Source organism: Cyprinodon variegatus, unplaced genomic scaffold (assembly GCF_000732505.1).
Source record: "Cyprinodon variegatus isolate N-32 unplaced genomic scaffold, C_variegatus-1.0 Scaffold129, whole genome shotgun sequence".
Lineage (NCBI taxonomy): Eukaryota > Metazoa > Chordata > Actinopteri > Cyprinodontiformes > Cyprinodontidae > Cyprinodon > Cyprinodon variegatus.
In genome coordinates this window covers 307,460-328,311 of record NW_015150582.1, presented here as the reverse complement: position 1 = coordinate 328,311, position 20,852 = coordinate 307,460, and the positions used below count along the sequence as shown (strand labels likewise).

General features: G+C 38.2%; 2 protein-coding genes across 3 annotated transcripts; both read right to left on the bottom strand.

Moving 5' to 3' along the window:
* Window positions 1-910: 910 nt before the first annotated feature.
* On the bottom strand, window positions 911-5,337 carry LOC107085617 (cyclin-dependent kinase inhibitor 1-like). 2 transcript variants are annotated; one of them, XM_015376062.1, is made up of 3 exons: window positions 5,035-5,337; window positions 2,372-2,819; window positions 911-2,292 (listed from the first exon to the last, which is right to left on the bottom strand). In XM_015376062.1, the coding sequence occupies exons 2-3, from the start codon at window positions 2,808-2,810 to the stop codon at window positions 2,237-2,239; spliced, it is 495 nt and encodes a 164-aa protein (XP_015231548.1). In that variant the 5' UTR covers window positions 2,811-2,819; window positions 5,035-5,337; the 3' UTR covers window positions 911-2,236. The 2 variants fall into 2 exon arrangements, with proteins under 2 accessions (XP_015231548.1, XP_015231547.1); XM_015376061.1 differs by lacking the exon at window positions 5,035-5,337 and adding an exon at window positions 3,072-3,128.
* A 9,034-nt stretch (window positions 5,338-14,371) lies between these two features.
* Window positions 14,372-20,570, bottom strand: LOC107085645 (serine/arginine-rich splicing factor 3). The gene is made up of 6 exons (XM_015376108.1): window positions 20,418-20,570; window positions 18,760-18,970; window positions 18,541-18,681; window positions 16,740-16,778; window positions 15,816-15,902; window positions 14,372-14,734 (listed from the first exon to the last, which is right to left on the bottom strand). Exons 2-6 carry the CDS (start codon window positions 18,960-18,962, stop codon window positions 14,707-14,709), a joined length of 498 nt encoding a protein of 165 aa, XP_015231594.1. The 5' UTR covers window positions 18,963-18,970; window positions 20,418-20,570; the 3' UTR covers window positions 14,372-14,706.
* Between the last annotated feature and the right edge of the window lie 282 nt (window positions 20,571-20,852).

Here is a 20,852-nt window from a genome sequence, read left to right as displayed (position 1 = left end):
TAGCACACATGTTGGCTCCAGAGAGAACACTTAAGCATCTTTTGGCTCCCGAGGTGGGCACTTTAGCACATGTTTTGGCTCCCAAGAGAACACTTTTGCACACATTTTGGCTCCCATGAGAACACTTTAGCACACATTTTGGCTCACGAGGTGGGCACTTTAGCAAATATTTTGGCTCCCAAGAGGACACTTTAGCACACATTTTGGCTCCAGAGGTGGGCACTTTAGCATATGTTTTTTTTCAACTATTGTGCCACAAAGTGGTGAACACCACTGCAGAGATGGATGGAGCTGGGGTTCAAACCCGCGACCAGCTGGCTGCAATTAATCAGGATTTTGGTGATGCATTTCAAGAGGAGAGAAAATGAAAGTTTATAAATTTCACTGATAATAAAATTTTAATTGTTTTGTTCAATGCAGTTCTGGGAGTTTTGGAATACATCTCCATTAGTTTTGCATATTTATATATTTATTTTTGCTTACAAAAACAGCTTAAGCTCAGTCATTTTTTTTAGGCCAGACTATTTTTGTATTTAATAAACCTCAAAATCTAAAACTGCTTCATAGCCACACATCACCATCATGTTTAGATTATTCTAACCAGAATATCTTTTTTGCAGTGTTTTCTGGGCCTAAATGGCTTCTGGCATATATTAATCTCATATAGTTTTCCTCCTCTCCCTCTTCTATTAAGCTCCTCAATTTTATCCCTAACCTGCAAGCTACACTTCTCAGATTTTCATTTAGGAACCATGTATTGTTTCCTTCTACTTCGACTGTTGATCTGATACAGTCTTTATAAAACACCCCGAGGTTAGTAGCTGTCATGCATGTACATGTAGGAAGGTTTACATCAAGGTGCTGTAAATGAACAGGAAAAGAATCAGACTAAAAGGAAAGAATTGGCCATTCAAAAGTTTATTAGGGTTAAGAAATGTCATAATTGAACAATATCTCAATTGTTACTTGGAACATTATCTCTCAATAAATAAAGGATACACAGTTTTGTAGCTTTGAAAAGAAACAAAGTATTTATAAGAACTGTGCTTAAGCAGCTAGGAACAGAAGTGCATTCATTGTTTGGGGAAGTTCTTTTGCCCTGGATTTGTGACGATGGACATTTCAAAGCTGTCAGTATGTCAAAGATTAGAATTACAGGCCCTTGTCTGCAACTCGTTCAGATTATCCATAGCGACAGGATTTGCTATAAAAGAAGTACATGCTTTAGCTGATGTTCTTAAAAACCAAAAAAGCAACAATAAATGCATGGCTTTAGCTTGGCAAATAATACATCTTTATCCAGGAACACTTTCTAATGATTGTCCTTTATGGATTAAAAAAAAGAAAAAAACTACCAAGACCGCATGGCATGCCACCGGCTGTGGCTTTTTAAACACATTCAGATTTATGTGCAATACTGCAGGTTTTTGTTTAACTTAATGCTACTTCACAAGGCTAAATCAAACACTATAAGAAAAAAAAAACATTCATTTATAAAAACACATGTATTATATAAATATATATGCCAGTGATTTCGTCCTTCTTTAAGTCTGGGCTGATTTTAAAAAATGATACATTTTAAATCCATTGGGTGGAAAACCAAAAAAAGTTAACAAAGAAAAGGTTGGCACTGCTGTCAATTAAAATCTAAGCAAAACATCAGCATGTTCAATATATCAGAGCTCAAGTATTTTCATACAAAGTAAAAGACAGTTATGAAAATAAAACAAACACTGTAAAATAAGATGGTGCATTTGAACAAAGAACAAGTTTTCCTGCAGATTCCAGCCGGTCTACAGCTTCCTCCTGTGAGACTAATAACCTCAATGACATCTGAAATGGTTTCATCCAGCCTCCCTCTTTCCTGGGAGAGGTAGAGCGTTACAGAGCAGCTGAGAGTTTTGTAAGAGCTGTGGGATGGATGACTGCAGCAAATGTCAGTCAGCACTTTGGCGAGCCCTTGATCCAAATGAGTTTAAATCCACTGATTCCAGGGATTATTGTTAATCTTTTTCTGCTCAAATGTCCCCATCTTACCACTGGGGGAAAAACAAACCAATCCCCTCCTTTACAGTACCCAAATTAACCGGTAGCAATGACAAGCGGCTGAGCTCCACCCTGGGTGTTTCGTCAGATGATTCATGGTTAAAGTCAGCTTAGATGATTGATTGTTTGAGTCTTTGTGGAACATATGATTCCTGAGTCGGGTGCTGTCCATATTGCTTCTTAGAGAGTATCACTGCCCAGATTTCCTCGGCATCCACACAACTCTTCTCTTGGCTTGATAGAAGTCTGTTGGGATAAAGAAGATGATATTTATCTCACACTAACCAAGTCTTCCAATTCTGTGCTCAGTCAGATAAAGACAAACCTGTGATATTTGTCTGTTTCCTCTTCAGCCCAGCTTTGTCTGTCTTTTCCGGGGTTCTTTCCAGGCCCTCCAGCTCTGTTGCACATTTCTCTGGCGTCTGAGGGATGTTCTCCTTCTGCATCCTCGCTTCTTTGGTCCCTCTGACCAAAGGAGCCCCTCCCATCCTCAGGCCCTCTGCCTGTCCACCAGCCAGAACACAGGACCTGTAGAGCAGTGGGACCCTGGCTTCTGCGATGCCCTCCCACTCAAAGTCGCTTCTCTCTAGAGGCTTGTCAGACCTGAAGTCAAAGCCCCATCGTCTTGATACCTCATCCAGGTCTTTACCCAGTGCCGCCTTGTACTCCATCTGCAGCTGGTCTCGGTCCACAGGGCCAAACAGGTTCCGGCGGGTGCGTCTATTCCCCCTCAGAGGGCTCAGCATTGACATGTGAGTGGCCATGGTTCTGCACTGATAACAGAAAAAACACAAGAGAGGTCAGTTTTAAGGGCCTCTTTAATACACTGTTTCAGCTACTTGGATAATTTCTTTAAAAAAACCTCTTTAAAAATGAGCTCATCCTGCATCACTTTGTCCTTTAATGATGCAAACCTTTTGAAAAATTTAAAGTCAAGTTCAATCTCCAAACTAGTCTTAGATCAGAAGGAGGAGAAAAATAACTCATCAATACTAATCAAATGTAAAATTAGAGCCCAGACTCACCATCCTCCTGCCTTGTTTCACACCTCCTGAGTGAAGAAACAGTCTGACTGCAGAGCTGCTTTTTATAAGGCAGGAAGCAGCCAGTGAGTCACTGAGCCCTCCTCCCTGTATCACTGGTACATGCCTGGACATAATCTGGTGGACATGTAATAACAAATCCTCTACCTCTGATATGTGGAACCAACCACTAGGTGGCAGTGTAACCTATCCTGAAAGCTGCAACCTCTTTATTTAAAAAGTAAACTATAATGATTTGGCTTCCTCATTTTTTTTTTCGCTTTAACCATAAAGAATCAATAAGATTTAAAAACACAGCTTAAGCCTGATTTGGATGTAAAATAAAAACTTTCTTCAAATGATTAAATCTGACAAAGTGGACATCACATCAGAGACTTTTATCCAGATCTTCACCCATTTCCATCAGTTCTACCACCTATCATTTAGTTTTTTAAGCAATAAAGAGAAAGTAATATCTGTAGATTTTTGATCACTCATATGTTTTCCGTTTAGGTCTAAATTATGCACCATAATAGAATGACACTATGTCCAAACTCTGATGAATGTTTTACAATAGAAACTCTCAACACAAATAGTCTTGGACAGTTAAAGAGTCCTTGAAGAGAGAATAAGGATGTTCAAGTGTTAAAGGTTATAAAGGTAGATCATTCCTGCATAAAATCCAAAAAAAACCTGGAGGCTGAAAATACGACCTGCTCAGAGAGGAGGCCAAGACTAAAGCAGACTTTTAATGTCTTAAAGCAACTCCAAACACATGCAAACATTGAGCCTTTAAGATGTCGTCATATTCTTTTTAGGCATATTTTATCCAGAAAATGATGTTTATTTAGATGGGAGACAGAGGCAGGAGGCAATGCATCACCAAAAACCTTCCTGTGTGAAACACATTATGACACAGGAGCCTATAAAATGGTTCCAGATGTTTCTTACTGCTGTACTAATGCAACAGGTGATAACTCTCTGAAAACGCTGAACATGCTCTGTTCTCAAGTTTTACACACAAAATGCTATGTTTTTGAGACAAGCATTGTTATAGTCTAAGACTGGAGGGTAGATATAACTCAATAATAGCTATTTAAGAGAGTCTAGGAATCCTAAACTATCCCATTATAGTTTACCTTGAGGTTACTGAATGGGATTCAAAAACCTTTCAGATGTGTCTGCTTCCAGAACATCGGAGGATTTCACCAACCAAGTTTATGCAAGGTGGGTACCAATGACTAATTGCTGTAACTGTAAGACTGACTCTCTTCTTTCACCACCCACTATTATGTAACAAGGGGCATCAATGTGAAGGTCAAGAGCCAATAATTAGAAATAATAAAAAAAAAAACATAGAGGCAAAAATTATAACTAACATTTCAACAGAAGTTCCTCTGTTTTTGGGGAAGGGGTTCCACTTATATATTTACTGAAGTAAAATAGGACTTTGGAGGAGAATGAATGAATGAACATCAGTGTGTTCCAGCTTTGACCCAGTCCCCACCCTATCCCAGCACACAACGTCAGACTGGGAGGTGGCGTCAAACCTCAGGGTGGAGTGATTCAAGCTGTGGCGGGAAGCAGGAGAGGAATCATCCTGCCCTTTTTCTCGCTCCAGCTCTGCTCCACGTGAGGCTAGAGCTCGTGCCCAGTAGTCACTTCTGGGCTGTCACTTTTTGTGTGCAGGAGGACCCACACAACACTGACACATGAGTCTAAAAATAACCCAACAACAGGTCCAGGTGACCTTTAGGACTTATAGAAAGAGATCAAACTTAGAAAACTGGGTTCATATCACCATCTCACATTAGAGAAAATGAAAATCCCTTAAGAAAGGTATAGGTCATTCAAACTTCATAAGGTAAAAAGCAGAATAGATATGTATAAATATTTATATTCTCTATTGGTAGAAACCTTCTGATTTTTGTTCACTCCAGTCTGATATAAAAACATTTTTACTTACATGTTGAGCTAAATGAAGTCCAGTCCAGCCCTTTCTTACTGGTATAGAGTCTCACAGCAGTTTGTCTGTGTGTCACCTCCTTGCAGTCTTCAGTTTCACAACAGTGATGATGTCAAATGAAGCCTCCGGCTCTTGTTATCCAATCCACACCCTACAAAAACCAGACACTACAGTAATAGAGCACAGTCTTTTCTGAGCTTCCCTTCAAGTCTCCCACCAGCCTTCACACACTAAACTTTTATGAACTGCCGTGGAGTGGAGGCCCTCCCCTGTCCATCCCACAGAAGGGGAGGGGATCAGCTGTGTCTACACACGTGGACTCCATAGCGTAAAAACACGAGTTACACGTGAAGGTTTGGCTTCTGTAGTGGGAGGAAATTCCAGCTCAGGACGTCTGTGTGCAGCACTGCCTCCTCCACCCTGTCTGTGATTGAGCATTCAGTAACCTGGAGACACACACACCACATACACACACACACACAGTACCATTCAGTGTTATTTATTTTTTTGTTTCCTCATAGGTATTTATTAACTAAACAAAAGCAGATGAAAAGTGCTCAAAACTCTTTTAAGTTTTTAATAGAAAACTTTTTTTGTTTTAAGGTTGTGTTTTAATTTTATTTGTTAAATAGAGGATTAAAACATATGTATATATATATATATATATATATATATATATATATATATATATATATATATATAAATCACCATAAAAATAGAGTCCCAGTTTTTTGTGATCCTAAAACTTCAGACATCTGCATGTTTCCATTGACACTATATATCATAGGTATGGCCACATATTTAGAATGTAATGGATCCAGAGATTTTTTATTGCAGTTGCTAAAGGAGGGCTAAGCATTGAACCAGTGAATATGTATTGTGGCTATTAAATCTAATCAATAAATAATAATAAATGGCAGGTACTTATATAGGCCTTTTTTAAGTCAGGAGACTTGACATAGCATTCAGTCCTTCATCCATTTATGCACAAACTCACACACTGATGGTGTGAAAACATAGGAAAAAATGTGTATAAAGTATATAGTAATATATAAACTTCTACAATTAAGTCACTATGATTTCTTTCCAAAGATCTAAGAAATAAAAGAAACAAAATACAGGGAATTCTGTATGAATTCACCAGCAACATCTGGTGAAGTAAGGTTATAATAAGTGAATTAATAATACATTTAGAATGACCTATAATTAATTGGTTGAATTACATATCCCAAATGATTTTTTCTTGCAGTGTGTGAAAAAAAAAGAAGAAAATATAAAAAAGAAAAAATAAATTCCACCAGGGCTAAAATAAAGTATCTTATCATCATCTGAATATAAAAGCACAAATATGTCCAACTTAGGACATACTGTATATATCTATCATTAAAGCTTTTTTCCATGGTTGTACCAGATGACTGCTGGTCCACATGATATTTTCAAGCTAAATTGAAGTTAAGAAATATTGAATATTATGATGGAAACAGAAATACTTTGAAATTATAGAAGAGCAAATGAAAATGGCAGAAAATACCTACTAAAACATCTCATATAATTTTAATGACCTTTAGAAAACAATACATGGGGCTGGTTAGTGTCACCACATGATATTTTGACAATTAAATTTTTTTATCAAGTAATTATTTTCTTAACGTTTCATAATGAGTGCATCGACTGAAGATGTCCTATTGATATATTTTATGCATACAATTTTTTTTTTAAATACAGATGAATTATGTAGAAATTGGTTGTGTTTTGTGAGAAAAACATCACAACTACCAGATGTTCAGGAATATTAAATTCAATGAAAAAATGATTTATCAATATTTTTACACACCCTGGTGCAGCCACTGTATTTAGGTTCACTGTGGTTTGCATCTAGCTGCACTGGTGCCTTGATTCTGCCACCATTGCGAGTCACAGCGAGGTTCACGTATTTAGGAGGATTAACGTTGGTCAGTTTTCAGGGACATTGTTAGCAAACCAAAATGCTAAATCTAAACCACACCACCTTCTTTTTTCCCCTGCTTGCATCAAAAAGCAATCAGATATTCTTATGGGTTTGTCAATGAAAGACTGTGTTTTTTCTCCAACCCCAGATTTTAGAAGTGTAAGCCTAATGGCTGTACTGCAAACAGATTCCCCTACCTGAGCTATGGAAGGCTCCAGCTCCTCCATAGTCACCATGGGCATGCTGGCTACTTTTCTGACTTTGTGTTCAGTCTGTCAGTTCCAGTAGGTGTGGTTCTTCACTCCTTCTTCTTCATAATAATACTTTCCGTTCATCCAGCTTAAGCTTTCTAACAGCTGCTGGGTTGAGGACCAATGACCATGCTAACATTACCTTTGAACATTTGTGGAAGAAGATGCAGTTTTGTTGTGCTGCACCAACCTAGCTGCAATCAAGACACTTCCACGGGGGACAAAGCATGCATCTACATGCTTCTCCATCCTTTTTTGCCTGTGAATTTCTTTCTGACGAGAGGTTGACATTGCAAAGACATCATGAATGGAAGGCCACACAAGCCAAGGACCAGAATCTGCAGAGCGATCAAATGCTAAGTGGACTTCTAGTATGATTCTTGTAAAATAGACCATTTTGTAACATTTCTCTCTGAGTTTACAGGAAACTTTGGGACAGGGGCAGATTTAGAGGGGTGGCATAGATGGACTTCCCAGAAGTCAGGAGCTGCGACAGAAATGATCCTAATGTTGATGCAGAGCTCCTTATAACCTGCATAATGTACACACTTGTTAAAAATGTTTTCTAAGGTAAAGCATGATGTAAATATAATACACTGCATGCATATGTCTCAATAACAATACATCAGATGTCAGACTAACATTTAAAACATAAATTTACAGGTCCAACTTAACCTCTGGCACAGGGCTTGTAATAATTGTGTCACCTCAGGGGTAGGTCATAAGATAAGAGCCTAAACCTGAGAAATTACAAACGTTTCTCCATTTGTAAACAAATCGTTTCTACTCTCAGTTACATTGTTTAGGCCTGGTCTGCTTTTTTCAGCAGTGAGTCACGCTTCTAACTCCCCCGTGCTTTCCAGCAACGTCACGTTACAACTCAGCCCAGCTTCCATCATATCGAAAACAAACACTGATCCTGTCAATTCAGATTTTTAGGAAACAGACAGCCTTTGGTTTTTTGGTACCCGACAAAAGTATGATGGAGACTTCAAATCGTTCAGATATAATCCCAAACACCCAACAGCTATTTATTGTATTCATTTTATCTTTCAGCTGAAGTGCGGCTATAAAATGCAGTATGCAAGCTCCAATTAAAATGTGCTATAAACGCTTTCATGTTGCATCCATTGTAAAATAATATTGTTTGGCAAGTACAAAACCCTGCAGAAGCTTTGCATGAACACTTTGTTAATAATTTACCCAAAGTGTTTGACAATAAAACCTTTCACTATTCTTACTGTTCACTTTCAGTGAGATAACATTGATAGTTTACAGTTGAACTAAAGAGATAGGTCTGTGTTCAGGAACAAATCTAAATAAAATGAAGTTTGGGATTTCATTCAGGGTGACCGAATTTGCATGCAGCATGAAAAAACAACAAATTTAGAATTTTATGAAAATTGATAATAATAATAGCTGCTCATTTCTACAGAGTCTATTCAATGCCGTTTGGATTTGATTTTCCTTTATGAGGAGCATCACAGAGTTTGATTTCCTGTGTACATCTGACAGACATGCATAAAGTCACCATGTCTCTGTTTCTGTTACATTCAGTTGTGCCTCGCTTTTGGATGTTTGTCTAAAACCTTTAGCAAACACGTAACGTCTGTTGATCATATTTGTGAAGGAAAACACATCCTGTCGGATTAAAACCTTTGTTTTTTTTTATCTTACTGTAAATAATGCAACTCTGCTTCTGCCAGTTGGACTATTTTAGCCATTTTTTCCACCTTTAATTTTTTAAATCTTTTTCTTACTGACTTGACAGCTTTGAAACTTATGATGAAACCACATTGCAAAGGAACAATTGAATCACCTTTAGGTTTCAAAAATATCCTGCCTTATTGTCTAATGACTTGTCTGTGGTAGCCTGGGGGAGGCTATCAGCGCTCTCTTTTCATTACCAAGCAATACTCCTCCAGCTCCCTAGCCGTCCTTCCAAATTCTCAGCTTGTCAGCTTGTTGCAGGTTCTCTTTAAAATAGAACACACTTAACCGGGAAATATTTTTTCCTTTTGTTTTTGCAATACCTAAATAACCCCCCCTTGAATATCATTATGACGATAAATACCTGCTGTATGACTGGGACTCTGGTCATTTTGTACCTTGCAGATGTATTTGTTCATATCTGATTCTTTGAGTTAGATGTGAATATACTTATATCCCCACATTTGGCCTACTGTGTGAAATTAAAAACATACGATATGATGCATAAAAACTATAAAATAATTCATCTATACAGTTAGAAATTGTTGCAAATTTATAAATCGGGAGGGTATACAATAGGGGTAAAAATTAGTGAGGGGCAAAAATAAATGAGAGGTTTATAAGTAAAATTTAGACCGAAACCAAGACAACACAAGATTAACTTCTGCATCCAACAACACTGTAACCCTTAACAATAAAAAAATAACCTTAGCTGGATTCATTCTTTATATTAAAATCATAAAAAATATATATATAAATAATAAATGTCATTTTTTCATATGCACTTGCAAGCAAAAGCAATATTTAATCCTTTCTTTCAAGCTCTTTAGGAACTGCAATAAATTCAAATAAGATCAGCTGATTTATGACAGCCACTGACTCCATTTATCAAAAACCCCCGAATGATTCACTTCAAAATATGACACAGACATTGTGTAAGGCCTTACAAGAAGTGTATGCAACCGACTGTTTATGTGTAATAACCTGGGTTAAAGAAATGGTTTAGCTATTAATTCCAAAAAAGTAAAAAAAAAAAAAAAAAAAAAATATCCACTGGACTTTGTTTCCAAGTTTTAAGACGTTTCTGGAGCAAAATGTCTTCAAACTTGGAAACAAATATCAGTGGGTTGTTTGTGTGTGTGAAACCAGACTGAGATATTACCCCGGCCCCAAATGTGGAAACTAAAAAAGCATGTTGCCATATAACAATAATAATAATAATAATGATGATGAATGTTAAAACTAAATGAATAATTAAGCCATAATTTCTTTAAATAAATAAAATCTGCCTACATAAATTAGGCCTAATTCCATTTTATTAATGTCTCCTCCCATATGGTTTAACAGTACGGGCAGTAGGCAGAAAAAGCTGAGCAACCCACGGTGTCCTCTGCTCCGTGGGCGCCAAAATCCATTGCTAGAGAGTTCCTCAGTGGATCTCAACTGCATGACCCGTCTTTATGGATACGGGGTGAGTAATCTCTCCAGTGATGTCACGTGGGAAGCTTAAGTAACGGGCGGTCAAAGCGCGCGCAGATTTGAGAACACTCAGCTCTGCCGGTGCACGTGAGCAGGACTGCCATGTGTGAGCAGAGACAAGCTGAAGCAGAGCAAGAGACAGCAGCTATTGGAATAAAATACTCAGCTGCACTCTAACTAGTTTCACTCTTTAACAACTATTCATCTCACCGCTTGTTTTACAGCAACTATCAGAAGCACAAAAACGTCCATATTTACAGAGCTTATCTATCTGAGCAGGGAAAGGGTTAAACTTGAATTCAACTTTATTACATAACACTCCATACCACAAACCTTGAACTGAACAGGAGGGGAATTAATGCATAGGAACACAGGATTCCAGGATTCCTTCCAGTCTATTATGAGACCAACAGGAAACATTTACCATATTATCTTCATCTATTGGTTGTTTTGTTTTAAAGCCTTCCTCTCCCATTTGAAGGCTCTATGGGCAATTGCAGGTTATTAAATCAAGAGGTCATTTATGCTGTTCATTTAAATGAAATAGTAAAAATGTGTGTTATGCAAACCTATTGAATCGTCTCATTATAGTCATCAAAATTGTTGCACCTATGCATAATTGTTTTACTTGATATGTTTTTTTGATGTACCTGTCATTTATTTTAATATATATATATATCTATATATATATATATATATATATATATAGATATATATATATATAGATATATATATATATATATATGTGTGTGTTTCTTATGTAACTTTGCTGCCTCTTGGCCAGGACTCCCTTGAAAAAGAGGTTTTTAATCACAATGGGATTTTTTCCCTGGTTAAATAAAGGTTAAATAAAAAGGTTGTGTTTTAAAAGCCAATGCACGGAGTGGATTTAAGACAAGATCCACAGCTCTCACCAGCCTCATGTTTAGCCACCTCTGAACTAGAGGAAAACCAGAAGCTTTGATCTTAGAGGAACGACCTGTTTTCAGTCGATCAAAAGTCCTTCAGATGGTTGAAAGTAAATTATTTTGAAATCAATATCCTGGAGGAAGAGCGGAGAGGCACAAACTCCACCTTTCTTAAGGGTCCAGTGCAAAGTTTCCCCATTCCATATTAGGTGAACCATTCTACTGGTATACTCACAAAAGTGAATACCGCCTTCAAATTTTAATAAACATATATATTTTTTTCTGAATACAACACTGAAAATGAACCTTTCATACAATGCAGGTTGTCAGTGTAGAGCTGTTCTCTAATAATACCTCAAGCCACAACAGTGGGTTAGGGCACAGTACACTCCTAGAAAATGTCCAAATTGTGCCCAATTGGCCATTTTCTCTGCCATCATTTTATGAGGAGATAATGCGCTGCATTCGGTATTAGATCAGTCTTGCACTTGACTACAATCAAGCACGGTGGTGGAAGTGTCAGTTAGGGACTGCAGTATTGCTGCTGAGAGAACAAAGAATGCCAGCATGTGTTGGGACATACAAGTCAAAATATATGCTCATGCAAAGCAGGTGTATAGCTGGATGGGGGGCCACGGCCACCATTAGAAACTCACTGGCCACCCCTGCAAGCTGATTTGTTGTTCCCATGTGGATGTGAATTAGCAGCTCCTGAACAAGTGGTTCCCATCTAAACCAGAGGGTGGCAGCAGAGGTAGTGATAGATAGCAGGGATAGAGATAAATAAACTAGAGATAAGAAATACAGAAGCCATGCTGTTTTCAGAACTTGGTCTTCAACATCCAGCGGTAACCTGTGCTGGAAAAGAATATGGCAACATAAACGACAGACATCGGAGAATTCTTTTGGACACCTTTACTTAGCGATACGCTCACTTTGGTTGCTTAAACATTACAGGCTGACTGTTAGCAGAGGAGGCTCTGCATACTGACCACTCTACATCCTATGAATGTGTCATATCTGAAGTGTTTTCCCATAAAATGATATAAAATCTTTGCAAAATGAGGTCTATACTTACTTAGACATTGTACAGTATCTGATGGTGTTTGTTGACTGTTTTTTCAAGTCAAGCCAGAACATGAATCTCCCAGATAATTACAGAATATTTATTAATTCCTACTAGGACAAACATTGTGGACATGCTCATTTCATTTTCCAATGGTAATCGGCACCTGCCCACTCCATCAAAACCACCATTGCATGCTTTAATGACTAGGGTATCACTTTTTGGATTCACCTGACCTAAACGCCACAGAAAAATAGACAAAAGAGAAACAACATTCATCTTTATACAAGGTGCATAGAGAAAGACCTGGTTTCAGGTTTCTTAGTCATAGGCTAATTGAAACCTTTGGCTTTGAGGCCTTTGTCATTGTGACCCTCAGCAGGAAGATAAATGTATTGCTATATTAATGTAACCTGTTTCTAAGTACGTTAAAGAGGATGATGGTCACTTGATCCAACAGCACTGATGAACTGCAGGCCGCTATTCAAGCAACCAATAGTTCATGATCACAGCAGAGCCACGGTCTGCAAACTTCACAATGGACTTCCTTGCCTCTTCACATGTAAAACAGGTTTGGTACATACTGTATGATGCTCTGAAGGCGCCCTCTTGTGGCAGTACTAGCTACTTTTCTGGCACACTAATTTCTTCTGAAAGTTTCAATACTGTACGAGTATTGACATATTGTTAATGAAAAATTATTCCTTGGATAATGTCTTCAAATAAATCCTTAACAGCATCTAAAGCATAGATCAGATTTTTTTGAAGGGAATATACATGGCGACAGCCAGGATGAGACAGATAAAACAAAGGTGAGAGATTTGCGACAAAATCTCTGTATGGTTAGATGTGCGGGCTTAAAGAGAAAGTCTTTAAAGCAGCTCTGAGGTCCTGTGACCGTTGTTCTATAGTTTATCAGACAGACATTGCAGATAGGAGAAAAAGGCTGTTTAGCAAGTTTTAAACCAACCAGGTTGAAATTCAAGTTCTTTCACAAATGCATCGTACTTGAAAAATCAGGTTTATAGTAGAATGCTTTTGGACTGATATGAAAGCAACTGGAAGCTTTGGTCAGACATGTTTGAATAAAACATGCACCACTGAAAATTCACTTGGTAATTAGTGATCCATGTGGGACACACAAAAAAGGTTTAAATATTTGAACAACCCTTCACTCCGATTTTCTAAAAATATTTCAACGCCCTCTAGGAATGTGCACCAGATCAATGTGTAGTTGTAGTGTAGATTGAATGGAAATCAGTGACCCACCTTTCACCAGATTCACGTGTCCATGCTAAAACTCATGGACAGAACTGAGGGAAGGCCTGGCTATGATTTAAGCCGGTTTTGTAGACTCCATGATGCGGATAACTGAATGTGAACCAGCATCTACAGGACAAAATTAAGTCTATGTAATCCTAACCCATGAAAAGACATACATGCTGCAGTGTGTAGATGGCAGTAGGTAGTTCACTCCGGAAAAATGGGCCAACTATCTGTTGCTTAATGAAGATATCACATTGGGAAGTTGCTAAAGACTTTCAGTAGTAGCAATTACTGTGAAATTATACCTTAAGCGTACCATCTGTCAAACTTGACTGAATCTATAATAGAAAGCAAAGTTCACGTTTGAATTTCATAGAAAATAGTTCCTATTAATAGGGATGTGGGATACTGTAAGAGTAAATGTATGTTTGCATGTGTATTCACTTAAAAAAGGTTTAATAAATCCAGAATAAAACCATTTTTAACCAATGGGGTTCTTTAATTGTAGGACCAATACACATAACAAAAGATCAACTATGTAAAACCTAACATGCAAACTGACTTCCGTTTACTACAGTTTCAAATAAATGCAACAATTTTGCTTCTTTAACAGGGATAACCAACCATTATCAATGCAGGAAAGTAGCAAACCGAAAACACAATCATAAGAGGGAAATAATTCACCTTTCCCCAATCTTTTTTTTTTTTCCTTTAGCACAGTGAAAATGACAAAAATGCTGACCCAAATTAATGGACATAAACTAAAGCTTAAAGAGATTAAATCTGGAATGCAGCGCGGGACACCTGTGTAATGACCATCACAAACGGTTTGAGTTGGTGGAACAGATGAGGCACTGTCCCTGCACACACCCACTCCATGTGTTTGAAGAAGGTCCCGACAAAAGAAAGGGAGGACACTAAAAGGCTTTAAAAAAAAATAAACAAAAAAACGATCACACGTCGATGCTGGAGTCCATCATATGAAATAGCAGAGCTCAACAAACGTCGGTCTGCTGCTCCCTTTAAACCTTACATGGTTTTCCTCTATCTTCTCTCAGTAGACCTGGAGCGGCTGTGGAAAAAGGAGAAATATCAAAGTGATGTAAACAAAAGATTGGGCCAAAACAAAAAAACTCTCAAAGCCATCAAAACATTTCCTATAGTGTGTATACATCTATAACCCTTTATCCATTCAAAATTTCAAAGCCAAACTTTAAGACTTGATTTATTTTTATTGGGATTTTAGAAAACGTCAACTAGGTCGTTTTGTAAATCACCCCTGTCATTATTGCTGCATGACTTGTAGGTGTGTCTTCAACTTCACAGTAAAGTAAATTGTTACGAGTTTTATGAATTTCTATAATACTGAAAAATAGATGTGGCCAGGAGGCAGATGCGTGTGCCTCCATACAGAAATGTTCAGACCAATGACATGCATAGACGTGTATGACATCAACCAGACACGGAAGGCTAGAGCAAAACAAACACGACTGCCCCCATATTAGGTGGAACACCCTCCTGTATTAAGCTCCATCTAAGTCCTCATTCATGCTGCCTTCCCACTGCATAATGCTGCCACCACCATGTGTCACTGAGTAGTGTGGCCACACTTGTGAGTGCTGTTCATTTTCCAACCGACCACTTTTTTCATAGAGGCCAAAAGTGCACCTTTTGTCTCTTCCACATGTTTGGAGTTTCATAAATGGCCTGTGGCAAAATTAAACCGCAACACAAGAAAGTAAAGCAACATGCAAAAGGCAAAGGCTCAAATGGTTCAGGGTACAGCCAATGGGTTCTTATTCAGATTACCCCGAGAGGCACTATTGGCTTCTGGTAACCAGGACAATACGATAAATGCTGAATTTACCAAGGGCTACCAGAGTTAAGGAAACTACATGCAAAAGATTTCAAGTTTTTTCCTAAAAGGGTAACCATGCACCATGCAATTCTGCTTAACTTTGCTTCATTTAATTGCACAACTTACACCGAGTTGTTAATCTAAAGTGACAATATGTGAAAAGGCTTAAGGGATATAGATATTTTGCTAAGCACCAAGAATCAGATATAACACTGGCTACTCACTCTTAAAACAGTCAAAAAAAACATGTTACTTTCTGAACAATAAAAAAGGAGATTAAGATATTGACACCTACCTTCTCGAACGAGAGAAGGACCTGGAAGGCTTATGGTTCCTTTCCCGGGAGGCGGACCTCTCTCTCCTCCTGTCTCTTGACAAAGACCTGAAAAATAAAACGGGACAGTTGGGGAAAAAAGCAAGGCACTATTACTATTGCTTTACTCTGATCCAACTCTGGCTGGTAGCTGGCTTTGTTGAACTTATCCTGAGTCTGTGGTAGATTTGATCTGCGAACTGACTCGAGGAGAGCGTTAGATATATTGAGTTCTTTCTGAAGGAGGCTGTAGATGTTGCTCCATGTAATTAAAAGCATTTCATAGTTTTTTTGAAGGTGCTACCTCTTCCTCCACGGTCAGTCTATCTCAAAGTACATGTCACTCCTATCACATGAGGACAAATCTTTTGTCCTGCACTTCATTTCAATGTCAATAAATAATGTCATATATATATAGCATATAAAGGCTATGCTACATTAGTATTACTTTAATTCTCTGTCAAATCCCACCGATACATTTGGCATGTCATGTCATTATTTTGCAGCAGCAACAGCATTAAATGTTGTGGTAAATATGCTTAAATAATCTCCAAATGTCACTGTAAAAATGTCAACACTAGCTGGCGATAACCTGCACCTCATGGGTTCCTATATAGCTGTGCTAATGCCCATATCTTGGCTGATTTGAATCAAAGTAAATTTACAAGCTCTTATTAACTTTTCTGAAACAAAACAAACAAAATCAGGATATTTGATCTCTACTCATTAAATGCTCAGCCCTCCTTCATAACCCTGGTCTCACTGCTTTGGAAATGGCAGATGTATATAACGGTGCAGTTGTTTTGTTTATAGTTAGAAACGAAATACTGAGTGAAAGGATGGCTCTGGCCTATACGCAAATGCAACCTGACAAAATACAGCTGACAAAATACAAGCGTTACAAACCTGCTTCGGCTGCGGCTGAAGCTTCGCCTGCGTGGGGATCTGTGCAAGAAACATACAAGAGTTAAAAACAAGAACAAACAGACTGTGTACCTGCCGACCTGTAAGTTATTATACTCCTATTGCCTCATTACTGCTCTTTTTTTTCCCTTCTCTATTTCAGTAAATTAAAGGGGAAGCAATTAAAGTCACTGGCAACAAACCAAGCACATAAAGATGGCAGACACCCCCAATCCTACAGTATAAAGTATTTTAAGTCTGAATGACAATTCTACTCCAGTTTGTAATGTGTGCTTATGAATAAAAAAAAATGCACGTATATGTTGATAAAAGTGGAGATACCGCTTAAAAAAAACCCCCATGAAACAGCCTATGTGGGGGAAACTGAAACCTACAGGGGGGCTACCATCTGTATGAAACTGGTCCACTGCACTTAAAAGTGGCGCCATGACAAATTAAGGCTGACAAAGCCATATCCATCAGAAACAACCAGCTAACACCCCAATGAACCAACAGATAGGGTAATCATTAGGGAGTGGGTGTTTAATTCTGTGACAAAAAAAAAAAAATCTTTCCTTATATCCCTAAAAACAAGTGAAGGTATATCAAACCTCTGAAAACATGAATTTCCAGAAATTTGATATCGTACCACACCCTCTTGGAAAAAGTAAAGGACTTTAATAGTTGTGGACAACATAAAGCTATGAATGAGAAATAAAAGGAAAGAAAAAAGAATAACCTCTTCAACCAGCTGTGTCTTCACTGTTAAAACTGTAATCTGCAGTGTACTGAATGAAGCAGGAAAACTTACTAGTATTTTTGGATTTCAACAAGCTAGAAATGACGAAAGGGAGGCAGACTGTCGGCCGGGTAGGTAGGCAGAATTGGCTGAATGAGACTGGCCAGATGCTGCAAGGTGATAAGTTGGCAGGCAGATGGGGGCTGGTTGTGGCTTTATTCCTGCTTTAATTGGTAAGCTGCAGGCTGATGCTGGTGGAGTGTAGACTTTTGGAAACATAATACGCCGATTGGTCGGGAATGTGAGGTAGGCCGCTGCCGTTTGGTTAAAGGTTGAAGGAGGAGGAGGCTGAGAACGGCATGCTGAGGAACCAATGGGCTGGTGCAACCTGACGACTGGCCATGCCTGGGTCATGTGACAGCACCAGCCAAGCTGATTGGGCACGATGGTCAGCAGTCACATGATGCTGAAAGAGGACTAGTTGACTGACTCAGAGGGTGGTGAGAAGAGGCATGGTGGTGGCTCTGCAACGGGTTTCATTCTTATTAATATAGATGAAAAGTAAAAAACATCCTCAAATAAAAAGAAAAAAAAAATAACACATTTGCCACTTTCACCCCCCCACCTAAAAACAGGTTATACCTTGTTCTTTCTGCAGAAAAAGTACTTAAACCTGTTTCAAATACCTATTTTGCCACACTTAAGAAGCAAAAGGTATGAATGTACACAACAAAAGGCATCAACGCCTGAAGCAGAACTGAATGCCTTGCATGCCTTATTAATGAGGATTTTTGTAGTAGAAAAAGATGGAAGGTTCTGCTAATATTCTAATTAATTTGTTTGATATTTTAGCAATTCGATTCAAATGACTAATATAAATAAGAATGTTAGAAAGAGCAACAGCCATCATTGTAAGATCAGCAAAGGAGAAAAAAAAAGCTACAAAAGTCTAGAATGGAAAACCACCTATCAGGAAAAATACTGTAAATAAGAGAAATCAAAAAGTAAATGGCAGAGAAAGAGGAACATGAAAGAAAAACAATAATCAATCGATTTATAGGTTACCTCCGCCTAGGCGGTGGGCTTCGACGTCTGTAGTCGTCTCGATCTCGAACGCGTCTGCCCCATGAGGGTGGAGCACCACGACTACGGCTGCGCTTCTCACCATTGGACAGCTCTACTCGAACCCGGCAACCGCAAAGCGTCCTACGAAGCAATCAGTGGTGGGTTATGGTATGTATATACTCTATAATAGCACTCCTTAGTACACACACTGTGACCTACCTTCCATCAAGCTCACGCACAGCATCAGTCGCATCTCTGGGGTCTTCAAATTCAACAAAAGCAAAACCTGGGGGGTTCCTGGCCACCCAGACACTTCGCAGGGGGCCGTAGTAGCCAAAAGCCCGCTCTAACTCTGTCTTGTTTCCATTATTACCCAGATTTCCAACGTAAACCTTACAGTCAAGAGGACAATCCCGATGCATGACTGGATCTGAAATCAAAGAAAATGTGTTATAAAAAAACACCAGTGACTAAAACTCATAGCACAAAAACATAATTGTTATATGGCCAATTGACAAAAAAAACAACCTACAAAACTATGTGATAATGCTACATTTCAGTGGTAATCACAATTATTGTTGGTACCAAAAAAACATAAAACCAAAATTTGACATAAACATCACCCATGTGTTTAGTAATGCAAAACATTTATAATACCAGGGTTGCCTAGATTAGATAAAACTCGGCCTTTCAACATGGCGGAGAGCAGCGAAAAGATTCGCTACGGTGAATGCTGCTCTCATTTTCAGCCTTCACGTGCTGTGACATATATTATATAGGACTGAAACAATCGGACTAAAAGTGATTAATCAATTATTGAAATGGTCATCAACTCTTTCAGGAATCGATTAATCAAGACTCTAAAACATGCCTTTAGCTGACAGAGCAACTCAATTAGGGCAGTAATTATACCAAAGACCATAAACAATTCGCATTTAGGATAGAAAAAAAAACTCTTTCGTTTGTCAATATATGTATCCAGAACTCAAGTGGAAAAGTTTTAGTTTCACCTGGTTTAATTTAGTAAAAATCGTCTTTAAAAGGAGCATTTTGTTATCTGACAATTAATAGAAAAAAATGATCAACAGATTAATCAATCTGCAAAATAATCATTAGTTGCAGTCCTGATTTTATACAAAAATATATCACCAAATTAAACTTAGTTCATTTTTTTATTTTATCAAATGCTATCATCAAGCAGTCAGCCAATGCATTTGATAAATCCTCTTCTTCCTGTCTTGGATCATCTTTGGATCCAACATGTTTCTGTTCTCTACTACAAGAACAGCACTTAAACACGATGCGCTGGTAATACAGGACGATCTTCATCATAATCCCACCTGGATTATCGAATAGAAAGCCTACTACATAATAACATTTTTAGTTACCAAATACGGTTTTAATACACTGCTAATCGCAATGTCCCTCGTTTTAAAATTTAAAATACAAGTACTACATCTGAAAAAAATAAAAAATCCCACTATCACTATTTTGTAAAACGTTTTAAACCCCTGAGAGCATGACCCAGTTTTCTACCTGGATTACGGTTAATGTTATCTTCAGCTGGGTAACTAATAATGTACCTAAACCCCACACGGATTAATCCTTAAATAACATTCAGTTAAATTAGCTCACAAACTCGACAAAAACGTCGCAGGTAAGAGTGAAAAACACGATGCAGACTGAATGGTGAATGTGTTGGGAACATTAGCTAAAATGGCGTTTTTCTGAGGCCTACTCGTAGATGCGGCGCTATCAGCCCCAAAAACCGAACAATAAAAATACACACAGCTAACCTACGAGGCACACTATAACCGAAGTGATACATAGGATGTTACTTTTCATTATTCAGAAATACAATTAAACTGAAACCTTACCTTATTTAACGCAGCTCGCAGTTTAAACTATGGCAACTCTACAGCAGACGTGCTTCTCTCTGTCGTCGATGGAAAATGGCGTTCGGGTGCAGAGTACGCCTGCGTGAAGATTAGCCGCCAGGATGTAGTATCCCGGAAGGGCGGGTTTATGGCGTTACATTTCCTTCTTTCATCTATACATTCTCAAAGAAAATATCTAAAGCCAATTATATAGTTTCATTTTCGAAATACTAATGTCAACAATAAAATTTTAAACATACAGTTCTAGGTTTTCTTCGATACATTAGAGGGATTTACAAAATGCAATACCACGTTTGGCCACAAGGTACAGACGAACGGTTATGTGGCGCTGTTTCACAATGTTCGCTCTTGAATTTGATCAGTTGAATCAACAGACTGTTGCTCAAATGCGTCCGGCTATCAAATGTTAAAATG

Coding starts and splice junctions, on each gene's coding strand:
- LOC107085617 (XM_015376061.1), bottom strand. Junction 2,293..2,371: donor GAAACAGACAAATATCACAG/GTTTGTCTTTAT, acceptor TTATCCCAACAG/ACTTCTATCAAGCCAAGAGA.
- LOC107085645 (XM_015376108.1), bottom strand. CDS start 18,962: ATGCATCGGGATTGTCCTCTTGACTGTAAGGTTTACGTTGGAAATCTG. Junction 16,779..18,540: donor AGCCCACCGCCTAGGCGGAG/GTAACCTATAAA, acceptor TTTCTTGCACAG/ATCCCCACGCAGGCGAAGCT. Junction 14,735..15,815: donor TCCTTCTCTCGTTCGAGAAG/GTAGGTGTCAAT, acceptor CTTTTTCCACAG/CCGCTCCAGGTCTACTGAGA.